General features: G+C 50.2%; 4 protein-coding genes across 4 annotated transcripts; 2 read left to right on the forward strand and 2 right to left on the reverse strand.

The window, feature by feature from the left end:
- Positions 1–480: 480 nt before the first annotated feature.
- On the forward strand, positions 481–2,318 carry K441DRAFT_674928 (uncharacterized protein; the record flags this gene model as incomplete). The annotated part of the gene is made up of 7 exons (XM_067650812.1): positions 481–507; positions 567–855; positions 931–1,404; positions 1,474–1,571; positions 1,650–1,825; positions 1,955–2,165; positions 2,235–2,318. The coding sequence occupies 7 exons, from the start codon at positions 481–483 to the stop codon at positions 2,316–2,318; spliced, it is 1,359 nt and encodes a 452-aa protein (XP_067506999.1).
- A 590-nt stretch (positions 2,319–2,908) lies between these two features.
- On the reverse strand, positions 2,909–4,892 carry K441DRAFT_742964 (Sec13 protein-like protein; the record flags this gene model as incomplete). The annotated part of the gene is made up of 8 exons (XM_067654397.1): positions 2,909–3,529; positions 3,597–3,757; positions 3,830–4,132; positions 4,187–4,269; positions 4,324–4,354; positions 4,422–4,537; positions 4,632–4,670; positions 4,863–4,892. The coding sequence occupies 8 exons, from the start codon at positions 4,890–4,892 to the stop codon at positions 3,366–3,368; spliced, it is 927 nt and encodes a 308-aa protein (XP_067507000.1). The 3' UTR covers positions 2,909–3,365.
- On the forward strand, positions 4,868–6,776 carry K441DRAFT_363297 (uncharacterized protein). The gene is made up of 4 exons (XM_067641399.1): positions 4,868–5,073; positions 5,135–5,771; positions 5,827–6,362; positions 6,555–6,776. Exons 1-4 carry the CDS (start codon positions 4,960–4,962, stop codon positions 6,690–6,692), a joined length of 1,425 nt encoding a protein of 474 aa, XP_067507001.1. The 5' UTR covers positions 4,868–4,959; the 3' UTR covers positions 6,693–6,776.
- A 1,496-nt stretch (positions 6,777–8,272) lies between these two features.
- Positions 8,273–10,570, reverse strand: K441DRAFT_674931 (uncharacterized protein; the record flags this gene model as incomplete). Its single annotated transcript, XM_067650813.1, has 1 exon — positions 8,273–10,570. One exon carries the CDS (start codon positions 10,568–10,570, stop codon positions 8,273–8,275), a length of 2,298 nt encoding a protein of 765 aa, XP_067507002.1.
- Between the last annotated feature and the right edge of the window lie 4,808 nt (positions 10,571–15,378).

Consider the following 15,378-nt stretch of genomic DNA (forward strand, 5'->3'; position numbering starts at 1 on the left):
CACCTAGTCTCTACTACCTGCCTGCTTACCTACATCCATTGGATTGGATTGCTCCGGTACATTCACTAAACGCTTCTCTCCTATTCCGACTCTCACCATCACGGTTATTCATCAATTGAGAAGTCAGTAGGCTCGAACATCTCAGTTCATGCAAAGAGGCAGGAGCAATTTAAGTCATCTGAAATGCAAAGTTTAACTCAGCTGGCATATCCACTCTAAATTCTTGACTCAACTTCACTTCAAACTCCTTTTCCTTCAACTCACTTCCTCTTCCACCACGCTTCTATCATCAGCCCCATCTGCTCTACATTACTGCACTCTTGCCGTCCGTCCATATCAACTTTGACACTGTGCAAGCTCGCTTCTTTCGCCTTGCTCCCCCGTCGACGGCCCTCCTTGTGGTACATGTGTGCATTTGCTTACCCCGCTATAAGTTAGTAGCCTCTCCTTGGCCTTCATAACAGTTTGGCAGTGTGAGCAATGGCCTTCAATATCCTCCCAATTGAAGTAAGTGATCAAAATATCTATTGAGCTTTTGCCCATGGCCTCAACTAATTCCACCACAGCTCAACAAAGAGATCATCAGCTATCTTGAACCTGACCGAGACATCTGCACCTTTCGTCTTGTGTGTAAGAGTGCTAACTATGCTGTCGATGGCGATGGAATGTCCTTTTGGCGTTATCGTTTTCGCCAATACTACGCACTCGGGAGCACTTCCGTTTCGAATAGTCGGCTAAAGAAGGCGTATCAAAAGCGTCGCCGGTGGCTGCGCAAAGGCGCTGGGGTAGAATTCAAGAATGGCCAGACTGACCATGAAATTAAGACAATGGAGGTGCTAAGGGATTTGGTCAATGGTTAGTGCACTGTTTATTCATTACCTCGTCATGCCTGCCACTTCAGTGGGTCAGTGACTGACATTCATTGTTTAGAGTCCTTTACTGGAGAGATCTACGATGACGAGTTTGGCCGTCCTACTTGCCGTAACCTCTATGCCCTCAAGCAATTCGTGCTCAGCTCTAGAAACTTCACCGATGTCAATCGCCTTGGGCCAAGGAGCGCTTCGCTCAGTCCTCAACTCGCCGCACTCCAGCTCATGTGTGCACATTTCATGTTGGATGAGAAAATCGGAACTGAGGATGTTTATAGTTTCGAGGTGTCTCAGAAAGCAGTCTACGAGTCAGCCAAGGTGGCGCCTATATTTCACGGCTTCAATGACCTCCAGGTCAACATGGAATGGGTTCTCCATGCTCTGAACTTCTTCCGCTACCATATGATGCGAGAATGCGAGAACACGCTCTACGTGCCTTTCCACGATCTGAGTGGTCTACAAAAGCCGTTGGCGTGGAAGACAAAGCTGCAAGACGGTTCCCATAAGCTCGGAGGGGATTGGATGGGTACATATGGTACATGATTCCTTTAAGAGACGAGTCTTATTTTCAAGAAAGGAAGCTAACGATAAATACTTGGAGCAGCTTATCTTGACCGCCAAGAAATTCAGCACATCAGAGCAAATCCACCAGGCTTCGAGATTCTGATGGATAAGAATGTGGACTCGGACCGCGCAATTCAGGTATGCTTATGCACAAGTATAAACCCTGTTCATACACCGTTCACGCAACGGTTCACTGCTAAAACAGGATTTTACCAGTGTCTCCGACTGGAGTTTGTCGATAATGAAATCATCTGGCCAGCCTTATTCGAGCGCCACCTTAAATCGAAGCCAAAACCGCATCACGCCAAAACCCGCGCTCAGCACAAGGCCGGCAGTCCAGCTATAGGTGAACCCGTCTCATTCCGCTTCGAAGGCACAGGCTATGACGAAGAGTATGACATCCACTTTGATGTCAATAGAACACGTCGCCCATTCAATATTCTTCTTATCTTTACCACATGTCCAACCTCCCTTAGCTGGGCAGAGCCTCCTTAGTACATGTAGCTAATAAATCATGGTAGGAAGTTCTTTGCCTCTGGCTGGCTGAATCCGCTGCCTCCTCAACAAGGCATTCCTGGGTGGCAACGAATGACCATGATGAAGCACTTCCACGACGAAAACGGAGCAACGGATAGCGACTACCTTTGGGCATATGAAGGCGTTGTTCTACCAGGGGGGCAAATGATTCTCGGGCGCTGGTGGGGGGTCGATGAGGATGCAGCAGCTCACGAGGTAGGTTGAGCTGAAGACGGGGCACTCCTCTCGAAGATTTGGCTATTAGCGAAAGCTGATATCACATAGATCTACTCCGGCCCCTTCATCTTTTGGAGTGTTGATGACAACCAAGGGATGTACGAAGAAACCGACAGTGAAGAATACGAGTAACGCAAGAATATCCCTCTCTTTCGACGTTCGGAGCCATCTCACCTCCCTGTTTTGATAAGTGGCGCTTGAAAAATCCACAATGATTGTGCAGCCCAGGATTTGCGATTGGACAGCCCGGCGTTGGGTTTGGAGATTACCAGACTTGCATTGATTGCATTGCCTTTCTTAATGGCCTCCAATTTACTTCGCAGATATATACCTACCTCCTGCAGTCCTTTTTCTATCTCGATAACAACCACTTATCCCTTCACTCACATACACGACTTTCCCTCTTATCTCTTATATACCTTTTATATACTCCTACCATTTCTTTCTTTCTCTTGGTCTGCTCTTAGATACACATGGCGCTGGGCGTTCGGTGATCCCTTTCCATTATTCTGGCATAAAAAACACATACACACACACATCACCCTTCTCAAGTCGCCTCAAAAATGCTACTGGATGCAGATACGGAGCACCAGCACAGTGTTATGATTGGACGACTGATGGGTTTGCCTTTTGGAGCGCCCTGGAATGGACGAGCTGAGCTGGGAGGATTGGTATTTCAATGAAATTTTGGATGAGGATTTCATATAGCGAATACTTGAAGTTAATGATTGAGTTTGCTAATTTTGATTGTGACCATGACGGAGATGCTTGACTACTCTGCGCCTTAGAATACTGTAGCGGGCGGGGATCTTAACATGGAGATAGGAAGGGTAGGATACGGCACATTGAGCCTATAGCAGCTCACAGGGAGGTAAAAATTGACAGAAGCCTTGTACCGTCATGCGCGGACGTGGACCTGCACGATGAAGGCTGAATGAAGAAGATATGTGAAGCAAGTACAGGGTTGGTTGTGGGGAAAATTGAAAACAGAAACTCCGGCAATTGAATTTGACCTTTTCCACACCCCAAGAGCTGTCATGTCTAATGAACAAAATGACTTACGCTATCGCTTGGCATTAAAATACCATTCTCAAGGCGTTTCTATCCCGCCCATAACGCGATGCTTTCTCTTGCCGACTATCGTCACTACACTTGGTTTCAGTTCAAACTCGGTTACATCTACTCCTCGATCGTTTTCACACACTCCCAGCCACCGCTCAACCTCTCCTTCCATAGGCTAACTCTGTTATCGCCTGTGCTGACAGCTAAGACGTTACCGCTAAGGCTCCAGCTAACACGCCAGGCGACCGCGTCGACGTTAAGGGTGGTTGATTTCCATTCGCCTAGATGATGTTAACAACACCAGTCCTGCCTTCTAGGCAAACAGCAAGTTTAAAAAAGATATCTTACGTAGATCCGGATTCGAGCTCGTCCAGATGCGCACAGTCTTATCCTGAGACGCCGAGGCAATATAGGCTTTCGAGAGTACAGTAGGCGACCACGCGACGTCGCGGACCCAGTCATTGTGGCCCGTAAGGGTGTTGGTACAAACGTAGCTGCCTGTCTCGGGACTGCCATTCCACAATGTCAGCATTTCCCGTCACCAACAACCGCCACCACCAGGGGATCGCCGGTAAACGCACTTGAACTCCCAAATCTTAACCTGGCAGTCGCTCCCGCCCGTGACAAACCTCCTCATCGACGGCGTCGCAGGCCCGCTCGCGCTCGTCAGCGCACCAGGTGCAATGGCCGGCGCCCAGCTCACGGCGTTAACGCCGATGCCGTGCGCCGGGAAGATCTGGTGGCTCCATGTGTTATCCTTGAACTCAAGGACGGATATGTTGCCATCGCTGGAGGCGCAGGCGAGCAGGCAGCCCGCGTCATGCGGGGCCCACGCGACCAGGTTTACGCTTGCGGTGTGGAGGGCGAATTCGTAGATTTTTTGCCTAAGGGGGAGTCAGAACGGGTGAGAGGGTCGAGAGTCGAGTAGGATGGGGTACCATTGGTTGTTTTGTTCCCGCCATATGAAGACTTTGCCGTCGTAGCTGGCGGAGGCGAGGATGTTGCCATATTTTGGGTGCGCCTGTGGATGAGCTTTAGCCATTGTTTCCGGGGTGCTTCGGGGCGCGAGGCCTACCCATGACACACACCATACGGCGCCCTCATGGCTACGGTTCAAAATTCCATCAGAATTATAGTCCTTGCTAGAATCATATAGTATTGCCTCTCACGTACCCCTTCAGTGTCTCTGTTAACCTATGCGACTCTCCTTCTACCTCGAAAATCTTGATCGTCTTGTCCGACGAGCATGTTGCTAACCGGCGGCCGTAGTAGTCAAGTACTGCGTCATGCTGCGTATCGTTTAGCTCCATTGTCAACAAGTTGTGAGATGCGACGGCATTTCGGAGGTGTAATTTTGAGGATTTGGGGATTGGTGGAGCATACAATCATATCATCGTGACCGGAATTTGATATTACTTGCGCCTAGTAAACTATTAGTAAAATCTTCGGGCAAGGAAGACGAGGGTCAGAACACTTGCCATTGTTGTTGTTGGAAGCCCAGTTGCATATGGAGTTGCCCTGTGTCCTCAGTCTAAGCCGCGATGCGATTAGATTAGATCCTTTGCCCCATGTCACGTACAGATAACGGCCTCGGCCCGCATTATCCTCCATGACCTTCACAAGCGGCATGTCTGCTTCACGCATCTCTTCTTTTCCTTCATCACACTTCCGCCTTTCTTTCCCTCTGTACTCTCTTTAAAACTACTTCACCATGGCGGACGCTCTCTGCGGGCCCTCGAATGCCCTCCAGAATTTCCAGAAGCACACTACTATAGACAGAACTCTACAACAGGACCGGCTAATATCCCACCAGTCTCCGTCACAGGTGAAGAATTGCCTCCGACTATATACCCTCACATCTAGCGGACCACTGACAGTATATACAGGGCTTTCGATCGGGACTGGGTCAAAATGCAGGCATATTGGACCCCGAATTCGAGGCCTTTCAAGCGGGGCACTCAGGCCCACCACAACCAGACTTCCTCCCATCACACCTATCCCAAGCCGCACCTCCTCCACAATCCGCAACACCTCCTCTTCAAGTCGCTGGCTGGGCCTCAGATTTCCAACGCTTACACATCTCTTCCCCGCAGCCCTCAACGTTGCAGCAGAACCAGCACTTTCGGCCGCAGGCCTCCGCGTCGTCATGGCACCGGGATTTCCTGAAGCAACAGGCGCCTGTCGCAGGGCTGCAGACATACCAAAACCCTTCTCAGAGTACGTTTGGAGGAATGAATGGATATAGTATGGGGGGCTATGCGGCACAAAGCCTCAACCAGCCACAATTCGGGGTGCCAATGCATAGCCAAGATATGTCAGTAGCACAGGGAAAACAGCGGGCAGAAGATGATACATCTCAATTCGATGAGGCGGCATTCGAACGAGCGTTTGAACAAGCGCAAGCAGAGATCCTTGTGGAACAAGAGCCAATCTCATTAGAACAATCAGTTGCGGAGGACCAATCTGCTTCTCTACCGCGAGAGACTGATCCTATCTTACTCCGGATAGCAGAGAAGCGATACCGTAAGTTTAAGTTCGTACACTGGAGAGTACTGGAGAGCTCATCACTACGCTACAGCTGTATACCTCTCCATCAAGCTGCAAAGCTTGCTACAGTTAAAGTCTGAGGACGCCTTAATGTATCTCCCAGAACTAGAGAATTTAGAAGCAAACGGATCTCTATTTAACGACCTGAGCGAAGCCCGGTGGTGTCTTGGTGCTCTTAAGAATGTGCTAGACGCCGATGTCGCCGCGGACGCAAAATCACGCTCAAGCAGCCTGATAGAAAAGATAAACGCACGACTCATGTCAATGTACCCTGTGAACGCACCAAGTGTTCCCATAAATGATCGTACGATCTGGGACGACTTGAAGGACGCCGGCTACACTCTAGAGACACCCCACCAGGAGCCCGTGCAGGAGGAGCCACAGGAAGAAAAGAAGGAGCAAGACCAGCGCCCCAACGACGATGACGAGATGGCAGAGACAGCAGCGCGCCTTCTCGATAGCGTAGCCGACAACACGAGCGAGAAGTTCCGCCAGAGCACATTCCTCGAGCTGATGCGCCGCCTGCGCGACCGCGAAGTCCGAGTCGAGGGCGACAAGATGGTCGAAGTCAGTCCCTCACATTTCCTTCCTAGCCCACCCCACCCCTCCCCGCTCCCCTCTCACCACCTCCTCAAACCAGCCCCGCCACCCCCAGCCGCCACCTGCACATGCCCGCCGAGGCAGACTTCATCACCTGCAAGGTGTTCAGCTCCCCCCCTTCAGAACATTCCCGCTGATATTCTCTCCCCCGTCTTCCAGACCAGCAGCACAGCGAAGACGGCGCCGCACGCCGCGCGCATCCCGCCGCACGAGCAGGACGCCGATCTAGGCCGTGACCCCATCGAGACCATGCACAGCCACGAACCCGACTCCGGTGAGTTCCGCGCGTTCCAGTAGACGGAAGCCCGCCTATCTCTCTCCTCTCTCTCTCTCCGGCAGGCAGCAGGACTCGGGGCAGGGACTGCTAGGGCGGTTTACATGGGTATGTTTAATATTTCGCATGAAGGAGATTGCGGGGGGTTTGGACTGGTGGCTGACGGTGTGGTTACAGAGTTCGATCGGTATCATCCGCCGCTTCCGCTTGTGGATAAGGGCACGTCGTATGTTAATGGGTGCTTCTTCCGCCGTGATGAGCAGCTGATTTGATGTGGCTGCTCGGGAGTCTCGCCAATCGAGAAGCGGAAGGTGGGGAGGAAGGACCGCAGAAGATTACTGGGATGATAAGGGAGAGGAGAGCAAGTGGGAATGTTGGAGAGAGCTATTTTGGAGAAGAAAAGCATTAGGTACATAGCTACTGCTAGAAGTCTATTTGGGTATTGGATTGAGCGGCGGGAACGAAGCATCCAGAGACTGGAGATGGTAAATAGAGATGGTGTAGGGCACCGCCATTGTCCCGTATGGGTGATTAGCTGTGAAGCAGAACAACTCCACACTCCGCTTTGACAGAGTCGACTACATCCGCCTCAGTCTCCGGTTTACTTGATCGTGAACGTCTGTTAGCCTCGCAAATCACTCATGGAACAAGTCTAGACATCAAGTGTGTTGATACTCAGACGCAACTACTTCTTCGATGCTAGCAGTGTCACAAGAGAACCCAATCCGCACTGTAATGAAAATCTGTGCAAAGGTCTGATATAAGCACTTGGGCAAAGGGTTACCTCAAAAGCTATACAAACACAGAGGCCAACAATGGCCCCCAGAACATCTGAGACACGGTTCTTAACGGATATTTTTATTTGTAACACAGCTCTCATTAGTGATTTAGCCGCGTCCCAGAAAACGGGAGCGTGTTGCACACACGACGGTGGCAGGGTAGGGAGGTGACTAGACTAGCATACATACACTTCCTTCCGAACAAGAATAGAAAGAGATTTCTGCGCCGTCATCCGAGCCTCAGCCCGTACAGAAATAAAAAGTAGGAAAGTGGAATGAAACAGCAAAAGAGATGAGGCAGCGAGGGCGAAGGGGGTTGGCCTGAAATGAGCCTCCCGTTTGGTTTCCTCGAGCAGCACAGCGCGATGAGAGGGTATTTTTTCTACAAGTGTGGTGATTGACGCAATAGGGTGGCGTCGGGTATCCGTAGAGACATGCGCGAGCCGCGCGCTGCGCCGTAAGGGTGTGCTGGTACAAAAGGCGCAGAATAAAGGAAGCAGAGCAGGAGAGATATAGAGCGCGTGCCAGGCAACAGCAAAGAATCAATCAAAAGCGGAAAGTAAAAACTGAAGAGAAAACAAATCGTACGCCCGGCGCTAGTTATGCATGCAATGAAGCACGGATGTGGGACGATTTGGAGAAGAGACAAGAAAAGTCTGAAAAATAATTCGTCATGGGAAACATCTCTTCAGCTTTGTGTGACACCGCACCCGGCCGTTTAAATACAGCGAGCCACCCTATTATACTCTCCAGCCAATCATCCTCGAAGGATGCCGGATGGGACAGGGTAAAGAAACGAATTATTGACAGCTCAGCTTGAGGGTTCAGGGTGCTCCGGCACCCAAGTTTATCCAGGACATGTCTTGATGTCCAGCGCCTTTCTTTGGCCCACCGCCTGTGTCCGGCACTCCACGGGGGAAGACCGTGACGGTACTATCTCGCTCTTCTGCTGCACCGAAGCGCCCTGGGTTTAGTGAGCTAGGCCCACTCGTAGGGAAGTAGGAGCTAGCTCCATCCGTTGCGTAGTATGAGCTCGTGCCATCCCTAACCTCGCTTGCGCGCACACTATTCGTGTATGCACTACTTGGTGGTCGCTGATTCCATTCAGGGCCTGACACCGGTGTCCAGCTTGTAGCGGGATCTCGGGTGCTTGTGTACGCAGTACTTTTGTTAGCATCGAGGCTTAATACCGAGCTTGCTGCTGAGCTTGCACGTGCCAACTCAGCTTGCATTGGTTGTCCCGGTAGGTTCTCTCGTGAGTGCCCTAATGTCGGGCTTCCAGTGGCTACACGACTAAGACGCTGACCATCAAATTTGGTGAATATCTCGAGAGGTGGTGCCGTTTGTGGTTGGCTGATTATGCGAGAGTCTGTGTAATGTGACTGGCTTCCAGCACTGGTTCGGTCAGACGTATATGTCGATCGCCCGGAAGGCATATGTGCGAGGTTCGTAGCTTCATTATTTGCGAAGTACCGACTCCATCCTGAACTCCGGCTTCGGCTTAAAGCAGCTGTAGTACCCGTAGGCGTCGCATCCACAAAAGTAAGGGGTTGTGTTGCTAGTCGCGCTTGTTTCTCAGTTGCTGGAGGTGCTTTCTCTACAATCTGGGACATCTCGACGGGCTCCGCATAGCCAAGGGGGCTCTTCTTGGTAACAAGGCCAGCAGTACTGGCATCACTTCCAAGAGGGCCTAGTCCTCTTTTGTGAGCTAGACCAGCTCGACCGGCGATTATAGCAAGTGAGCTTTGGGATGCGTTCATAGAGGCTGAGTAGTTGTGGCCAACTGCTCCCCCTGCTTCGCTCATGAACTCGGCACCGCGATCCGCGAAACTTAGACGATCTTTCTCGACATAGCCACCTTTGCCTGCTCGTTTCCTTCGTTCTCGCTTCCATCGCAGGAGTAGAAGTAAGATTATTAATAGGGCAGCGATTCCAAATATTGCACCAAGCGTAGCACCTAGAACTGTGAGCATTCGAGCTTTACTTGGTCCCGTAGCTGCTACTGGCGCCACAGTCGCTGCTGTCGATGATGCCGCTGCTGAAGAATACGACGTTGATGTCGCAGAAGGAACAGACGATGATGAAACTGAAGAGGTAGGTTCTGATTGAATGGTGACTTGTGAGCCACCCAAGAGTTCAGTAGCATTAAGCCAGGAATTTGCTCTTTGGTCAAAGATGCAAAGCGGATCTTCGGTGTTTCCTCCACTGATGACAGCAAGGCCGTTTGCATCTTGCGCAATAGAGAAACCAGAACGAGCTGATGTTGGCGCGAGAGTGCCATTGTATGAAGGCCAACCATTTATTGTCAGGTCTCGTTTTTGTTTCGTTGAAGGCCCACCCACAGTTTGACCAGGAGACGCTACGGCGCCGCCTGCATTAAGTAACGCTACTCGGGTGACCACGTTTGGATTGACACTCATGTCGTATGTTTCAAGGACTTTGCTCCCATCATCTCCAGAGACAACTGTACATCGAACCCGGGACTGATTCGCAATTCCTTGTATAAGTGTAACGCCAACATTCTGCCAGCCTTGTTCAGGGCTAAAGGTCCAGACGGCTTTGTTCTGGGAATCTCCTCCAATCATTACAGCATGACTTTCATCCCAAGGCATGAGCATCGGGTCGACCGTAGGAGGCGCAATAGAACCGAAAGCTTGTACGCTAAAAGGCGGAGTGGTTGAAATGAGAAAAGTCTGCGAAGATGGCCCAGTATCTCCTGTCGTCTGAGATCCTGAATATACTAGAATTGAGGATGAAGCGTTAAGGTAGGTGGCGGCATGGTTCTGTCGGTTCTGCGTGACTTGGGTAACTGGCGTAACCCATTCCCAGGTCCGGTTTGCAAAGGAGAAACGTTGAAGTCCAGGGTAATTCCAACTACTCGCAGTCTCATTCACAACGCCTCCAACAATGTACAGCATAGCTTGACTAGCACCTCCACCAGCCGGTACCGCCTTGACACATTTACCGCCCGTCACCGACACGCCCATTGGCAATTCCTTCCATTTCGCACCTTCTGACAAGTCAAGAGCCTGGAATGCATCCGGGGAGTAGACATAAAGAGTATGGTTATTAATGACTGAACAATGGCCGTTTAGTTCAACGAGAGGCTTTGGGAGACTCATAGTAGGACGGAACCCTGAGGGCAACAGACGACCGCGAGAATGAAGCGATTGTCAAATTCGTGCGGTGAAGCTCAAAAAACTTGACATGAACTGAAAGAAGAACGACTAGCATGCCAGCTGCAACTTCATGGCGGTTCGATAGTGGTGGATAATGAGGTGAAGTAGTCGACGACCTTCCCAACAATCACGACAAATTCCAAGCTCTTTCGCCAATACTCCTCTAACCAACTATCCTTCTTCCCGAAATATTCCTCTCTAATTGCATATAGAAGAGTATTGACTAGCGCGTTTGTTTCGCGTACGATCCCGTTCGGTGCGATAACTAGTAAAAATGTGTCCAACTGCGAAAGAGCGATATAATCTAATCGCGTGAAAGATGCTGTTAAAATTCGGAGCCTCCGAAGAGAATGCGCAGGGACTTGCCTTCAGCCAGCTGCACAGGGAATGGGAGCTCGGGGGGTGCGGAGGACCGAAAGGAAGCGTGGCTGTGGCGAACAGAGCCGTTCGCAGAGGCAAGCTGTCAGAGATTGAAACAGTAAAACCCGCAGGTGGGAGTGACTAAGACACAGACTTTGTCAAAGAGAAAGGTGGTGAGGGGATTGACCAGCAAGGTAGCGGGTGTCGGGGTAAAGGTGTTCGAAGCAGCGCAGCGCAGCACAGCGGTGTGCGTAACGTGTGATGCCGCAACTGATCGCGTTGAGGCTGTTCTGATTATCGTGGGCGGCGCTCAGGGAGTGCTGAGCGATTACTGGTGAAGGGAGCTGTGCCCACGAGGTGACCTGGGGGGGCACAGTGACCGACAAGGTCAGGCCCAAAGTGGAGAAGACGACCGGGGCAGAAGCGATGACGACGTGCTTCAGGTATTGATGCGCGAGTCGCCGGGGGAATTGGGGACGGAGAGCGGCGGTCTGAGATGCGGCCGCGACTGATTCGTTTGGCGTTGGAGAGTATGACGGCACAGAAAAGCTCCTTGTTGCAAAGACGAGTCGAAGTTTCAAGATCGCAACCGGGCACCAGCTCTGGCGAGCAAACAGTTTTGTGGATGTGTGTGGGTGGATGGCTGGGTGGGTGTGCCTGTGCCTGTGCCTGTGCCCGTGCCTGTGCCTGATCGACGTCGGACGTTCCGTGGAGCCTTGAATGTTTACGCGCCTCGGCAGCTTTCAGTTTGCAATTTGTACGTGCATCTGCCACTCTTAATATTGCGTTGGAGGGCAGTAAGGCCTTCTACTGCTGACTGCAGGGCCAATTGTCTATTCCTGTCTTGGTCCCACGATGGGCTCAGATGTGGGCGAGTTGGTGGTGTGTTTCCCTCGTGCTTTTGGTGCAACATTTTGTGCAAAATCTGCTGTATCGCTAATTCAGGGGCATTTATATGTGTCCCGCCGCTAGGCCAGGGACTGAAACGCATTCAGAGCGCTGATCCGCCAGCCACGCCATAAAGTCGGCACTTTTTTCCCCTCTTGACCCACACGAGCCCCGGACCTGCATGCTGCTTCTTACCCACCGCCGGCAGGATCAACGAAAATCCAGACGGCAGGGCTTGTATCTTGCATGCGCACACATGCCTATCGTAAGAAGTAAATATACAGCACAATTACAAGCCCTCGTTACTCTCACTCAGCCTGCGCGAAGGAGCTGTACTGTTGCGCAGAATCAATACCTCCAAGCCAGGCCGTTGCATCTCATCACATCAGCACCCTATCTATTCGCGATCGTTGAACCGCCCTCATTTGCGTAACCGCGCGGCGAATCGAAACAGAGATTGACACTCGTCCCCACCGACAATTCCAACGTCACCACCACTGCCTCGCTCGTCCGTCACAACGCCGAGAGAAGCAAACCTCACAGGTAAATCGCGAGATCGTGAGATTTAAGGCATCAAAGGTGAGATCGGATCCTTCAAATTTAAAGTCCGGTGGATGTTCATATACCACAATACGGGGAGTACCTAAGGGTGCAGCCGAGCCGTGTCTTTGGGACTTTCAGGCTATTTTAACTGCAGCGGATATTATGATATTCTGGGAGGTTCCACCAGACCCGGGCGACCTTCCAGAAAAAGGGTCTTCGAGCTGATCCAGTAAAAAACAACAGTGCGAATTTTAATCTATTGAACTGGGCCCTCTGACGCAACTCTACCCACCCGTGTGGAATACCGGGAGCGTTGTGGCCATGATCCCATCTTCAAACTGTTGTCAAACCACTTCCTCAACGCCGCTTACCCTATCAACTCTCCCACTTTTGTCTACCCCCTACAGATTGAAACCTTTTTCATAATGGTTTCCAAATTTTTTACCCAATGGCACAAAGTCAGAAAGTCGCACAGCATTCTCCGTAGACGTATCCCGCGCACCATGAGCTCGGAGAGTTTCATATGCATTGCGGAACATTTTTCGCACTGTTCATCGTGGCATCCACGTTTTCTTACGCGTTGTGGCCATCGCTATGCGCATCGACCCCATCTTCGATGTCTTTGTTTAACCGCGCATATGTTTTGTTATGTGATGCAGCAACGCTTTTGGTACTCCGTGCCGTCGCCTACGTAGATCTCATGGCCGAACAGTTTCATGCGTTTGAGACGTGTTTTTCCGAGTTCTAAGTCCGAAACTGTAACTAGCTGTGAAAGTTGACTGCAGCATTCTTGAGTAAAAGTAAGCTCAAGTTGAGCAACACCACAGAGTGCTAAAGTACTTCGTAGACTCAACGCAAATTGGTTGCAACTGGTACCAAGCACGTGAAGCACTTTGCCAGCTATCTACGATAAGTTTAGGAACGATACCCCTATTCGCAGATGAATAAAATTCGTCAGCGTATATCGTCTCCCCTGTCCAATATGTAACATGCTGACATCCCCCAATGATAGTAACTTCACACTTACTACGTCTATCCATGTTCACACTCGCTCTCTGTTTCAAAGTTTCTATCATCGCTCACGCCTTTAGCTAGTCCCGTACCACTCTTAGCTGTCGTCAGATCCACATTCTCCATGAAGGATAGCTCTCGACATTGATGAAGCCCGACAGGCTTGCTTCGAACAATTTCAGGCCCACCGCCATAAGTATCCGTACAAGCGATGAGTTCAACAGCAGTTGAATTTTAGTGTTAGTATGGCCTTACACTCAAAGCATCATACGCCGTTTCTAAAGATCGAAATCGAAACCAACGTACTCTTAAAACCAAGACTTGCCAAGACGATTACACTTATCACTAAAAAATTAAATCTTTCAACTTTAAGACCAGCCAATGACTTTCTGCGTGTGTAGAGATATCTGACCATGTGTCCGGTCTTGAGACAATATGGCTCCTACCAAGCATTTCCATGCTTGAGCTCAACTGAACTGTACGCCGACCTCGGACTCCCAGTCAACAATAATCTCATGGTAAAATCACATTCCAAATCCTTACGAAAAACTTTACCCCACTTTAGAAATCTACAACCCGGCCTAATTCAGCATCCTGTCACACACTCGAAGTAGCCGATTCCCGAATGGTGACTTGCCTCAAAAGGTTGTTCCGAATATTCCAACATTGTATGCTACCTAGCATGACTCAAGAACCCTTACCCGACACAAACCCATGAAGATCTCCTCCCTGTTGCCATGGGAAAGCGAATTGCCGCGGTCTACTGACAGATTGTCGACGTTAGGCAGATCACAAGCAGTTCAACACTAGGGATTTGAGCTTAACTTGCTACACCGACCTGGGATATCCCTAGCCTATCCCTTCGCACGGTGATTTGCGTCCATCTATTATCGGACCAACTTAGAGATGGACGTCACCGTTCGAAAGGATAGGTTGGTTGATTCGTCACGATGAGAAAGATACAGCGGACTATGCGCGCGGCATTTTCCGTCCTAATCTTTCTCAAGGACGATACTCTCAGTGTCTTTTTTTACCTATATCTATCCACCCACTCTATCTCATACATTCACACGATCAGAAGGCACTTACCGAATATCCTCCAGGAATCGTTTGCGCATGTGTAACGAAAAGTTGTGGGTCGTGAGAAGTAGATTGTCTAAGGAGAGAATCATCTCGTCTCATGAAGAATTAAAGATCCTGACCTCAAAACCAATGATGCCGGCATAGCGAGTGAAGGAGTCTATGGGTATTCTTACAGGCCACTCCATTCACCTGAGCGTGTGACCACGATCAGATCGAAGTGGCGTAGGATCCCGTCGAACGGACTCGTGTGTTTAATTAATCTATGAAATAAAAGAGACTATATATACATAGTGTAGGTGCAGGTAACAGGAACAGGTAACAGGCAACTGAGACAATCCGTCTCAGTTCGACAGATCCTCAGTAATATATCCGGGGCCTAGAAAAGCTCTATATTTTCAGGGCGATTAATTCACGGGCAAATGGCTCGGGGACAGTGATTGGCAGTGCGGCTCGATGTGTAGATATTGTAGCCCTAACGACAGTCATGATTCACGGGCAAATGGCTCGGGGACAGTGATTGGCAGTGCGGCTCGATGTGTAGATATTGTAGCCCTAACGACAGTCATGCCAAGGTTCTTAGCGATTTCACTCAGCTTTGCTTGCATCATCTCAAGGTCAACGAAAGAGGGTATACATCGATATATATTCCTATAGGGATGCGTCCAGCTTTACTTCACTGGATTTGTTCCTTTTAGTCTAGCTCGACTCCGAAGTCTTCCCAGAGCTCTAAGTATGTAAAATATAAGCTTTGGAGCCAATCTTCATGGAGGTACCCGTGGAACTACATCGCTTCCATGAGAAGGGTTAAATATGGCTGGGGTGCTCTATTTAACATTATTAAATTTCCATGGAAGAAGGTTCCATGT

The sequence above is a fragment of the Cenococcum geophilum genome (assembly GCF_001692895.1).
Source record: "Cenococcum geophilum 1.58 unplaced genomic scaffold K441scaffold_9, whole genome shotgun sequence".
NCBI classification, from domain to species: Eukaryota; Fungi; Ascomycota; class Dothideomycetes; order Gloniales; family Gloniaceae; genus Cenococcum; species Cenococcum geophilum.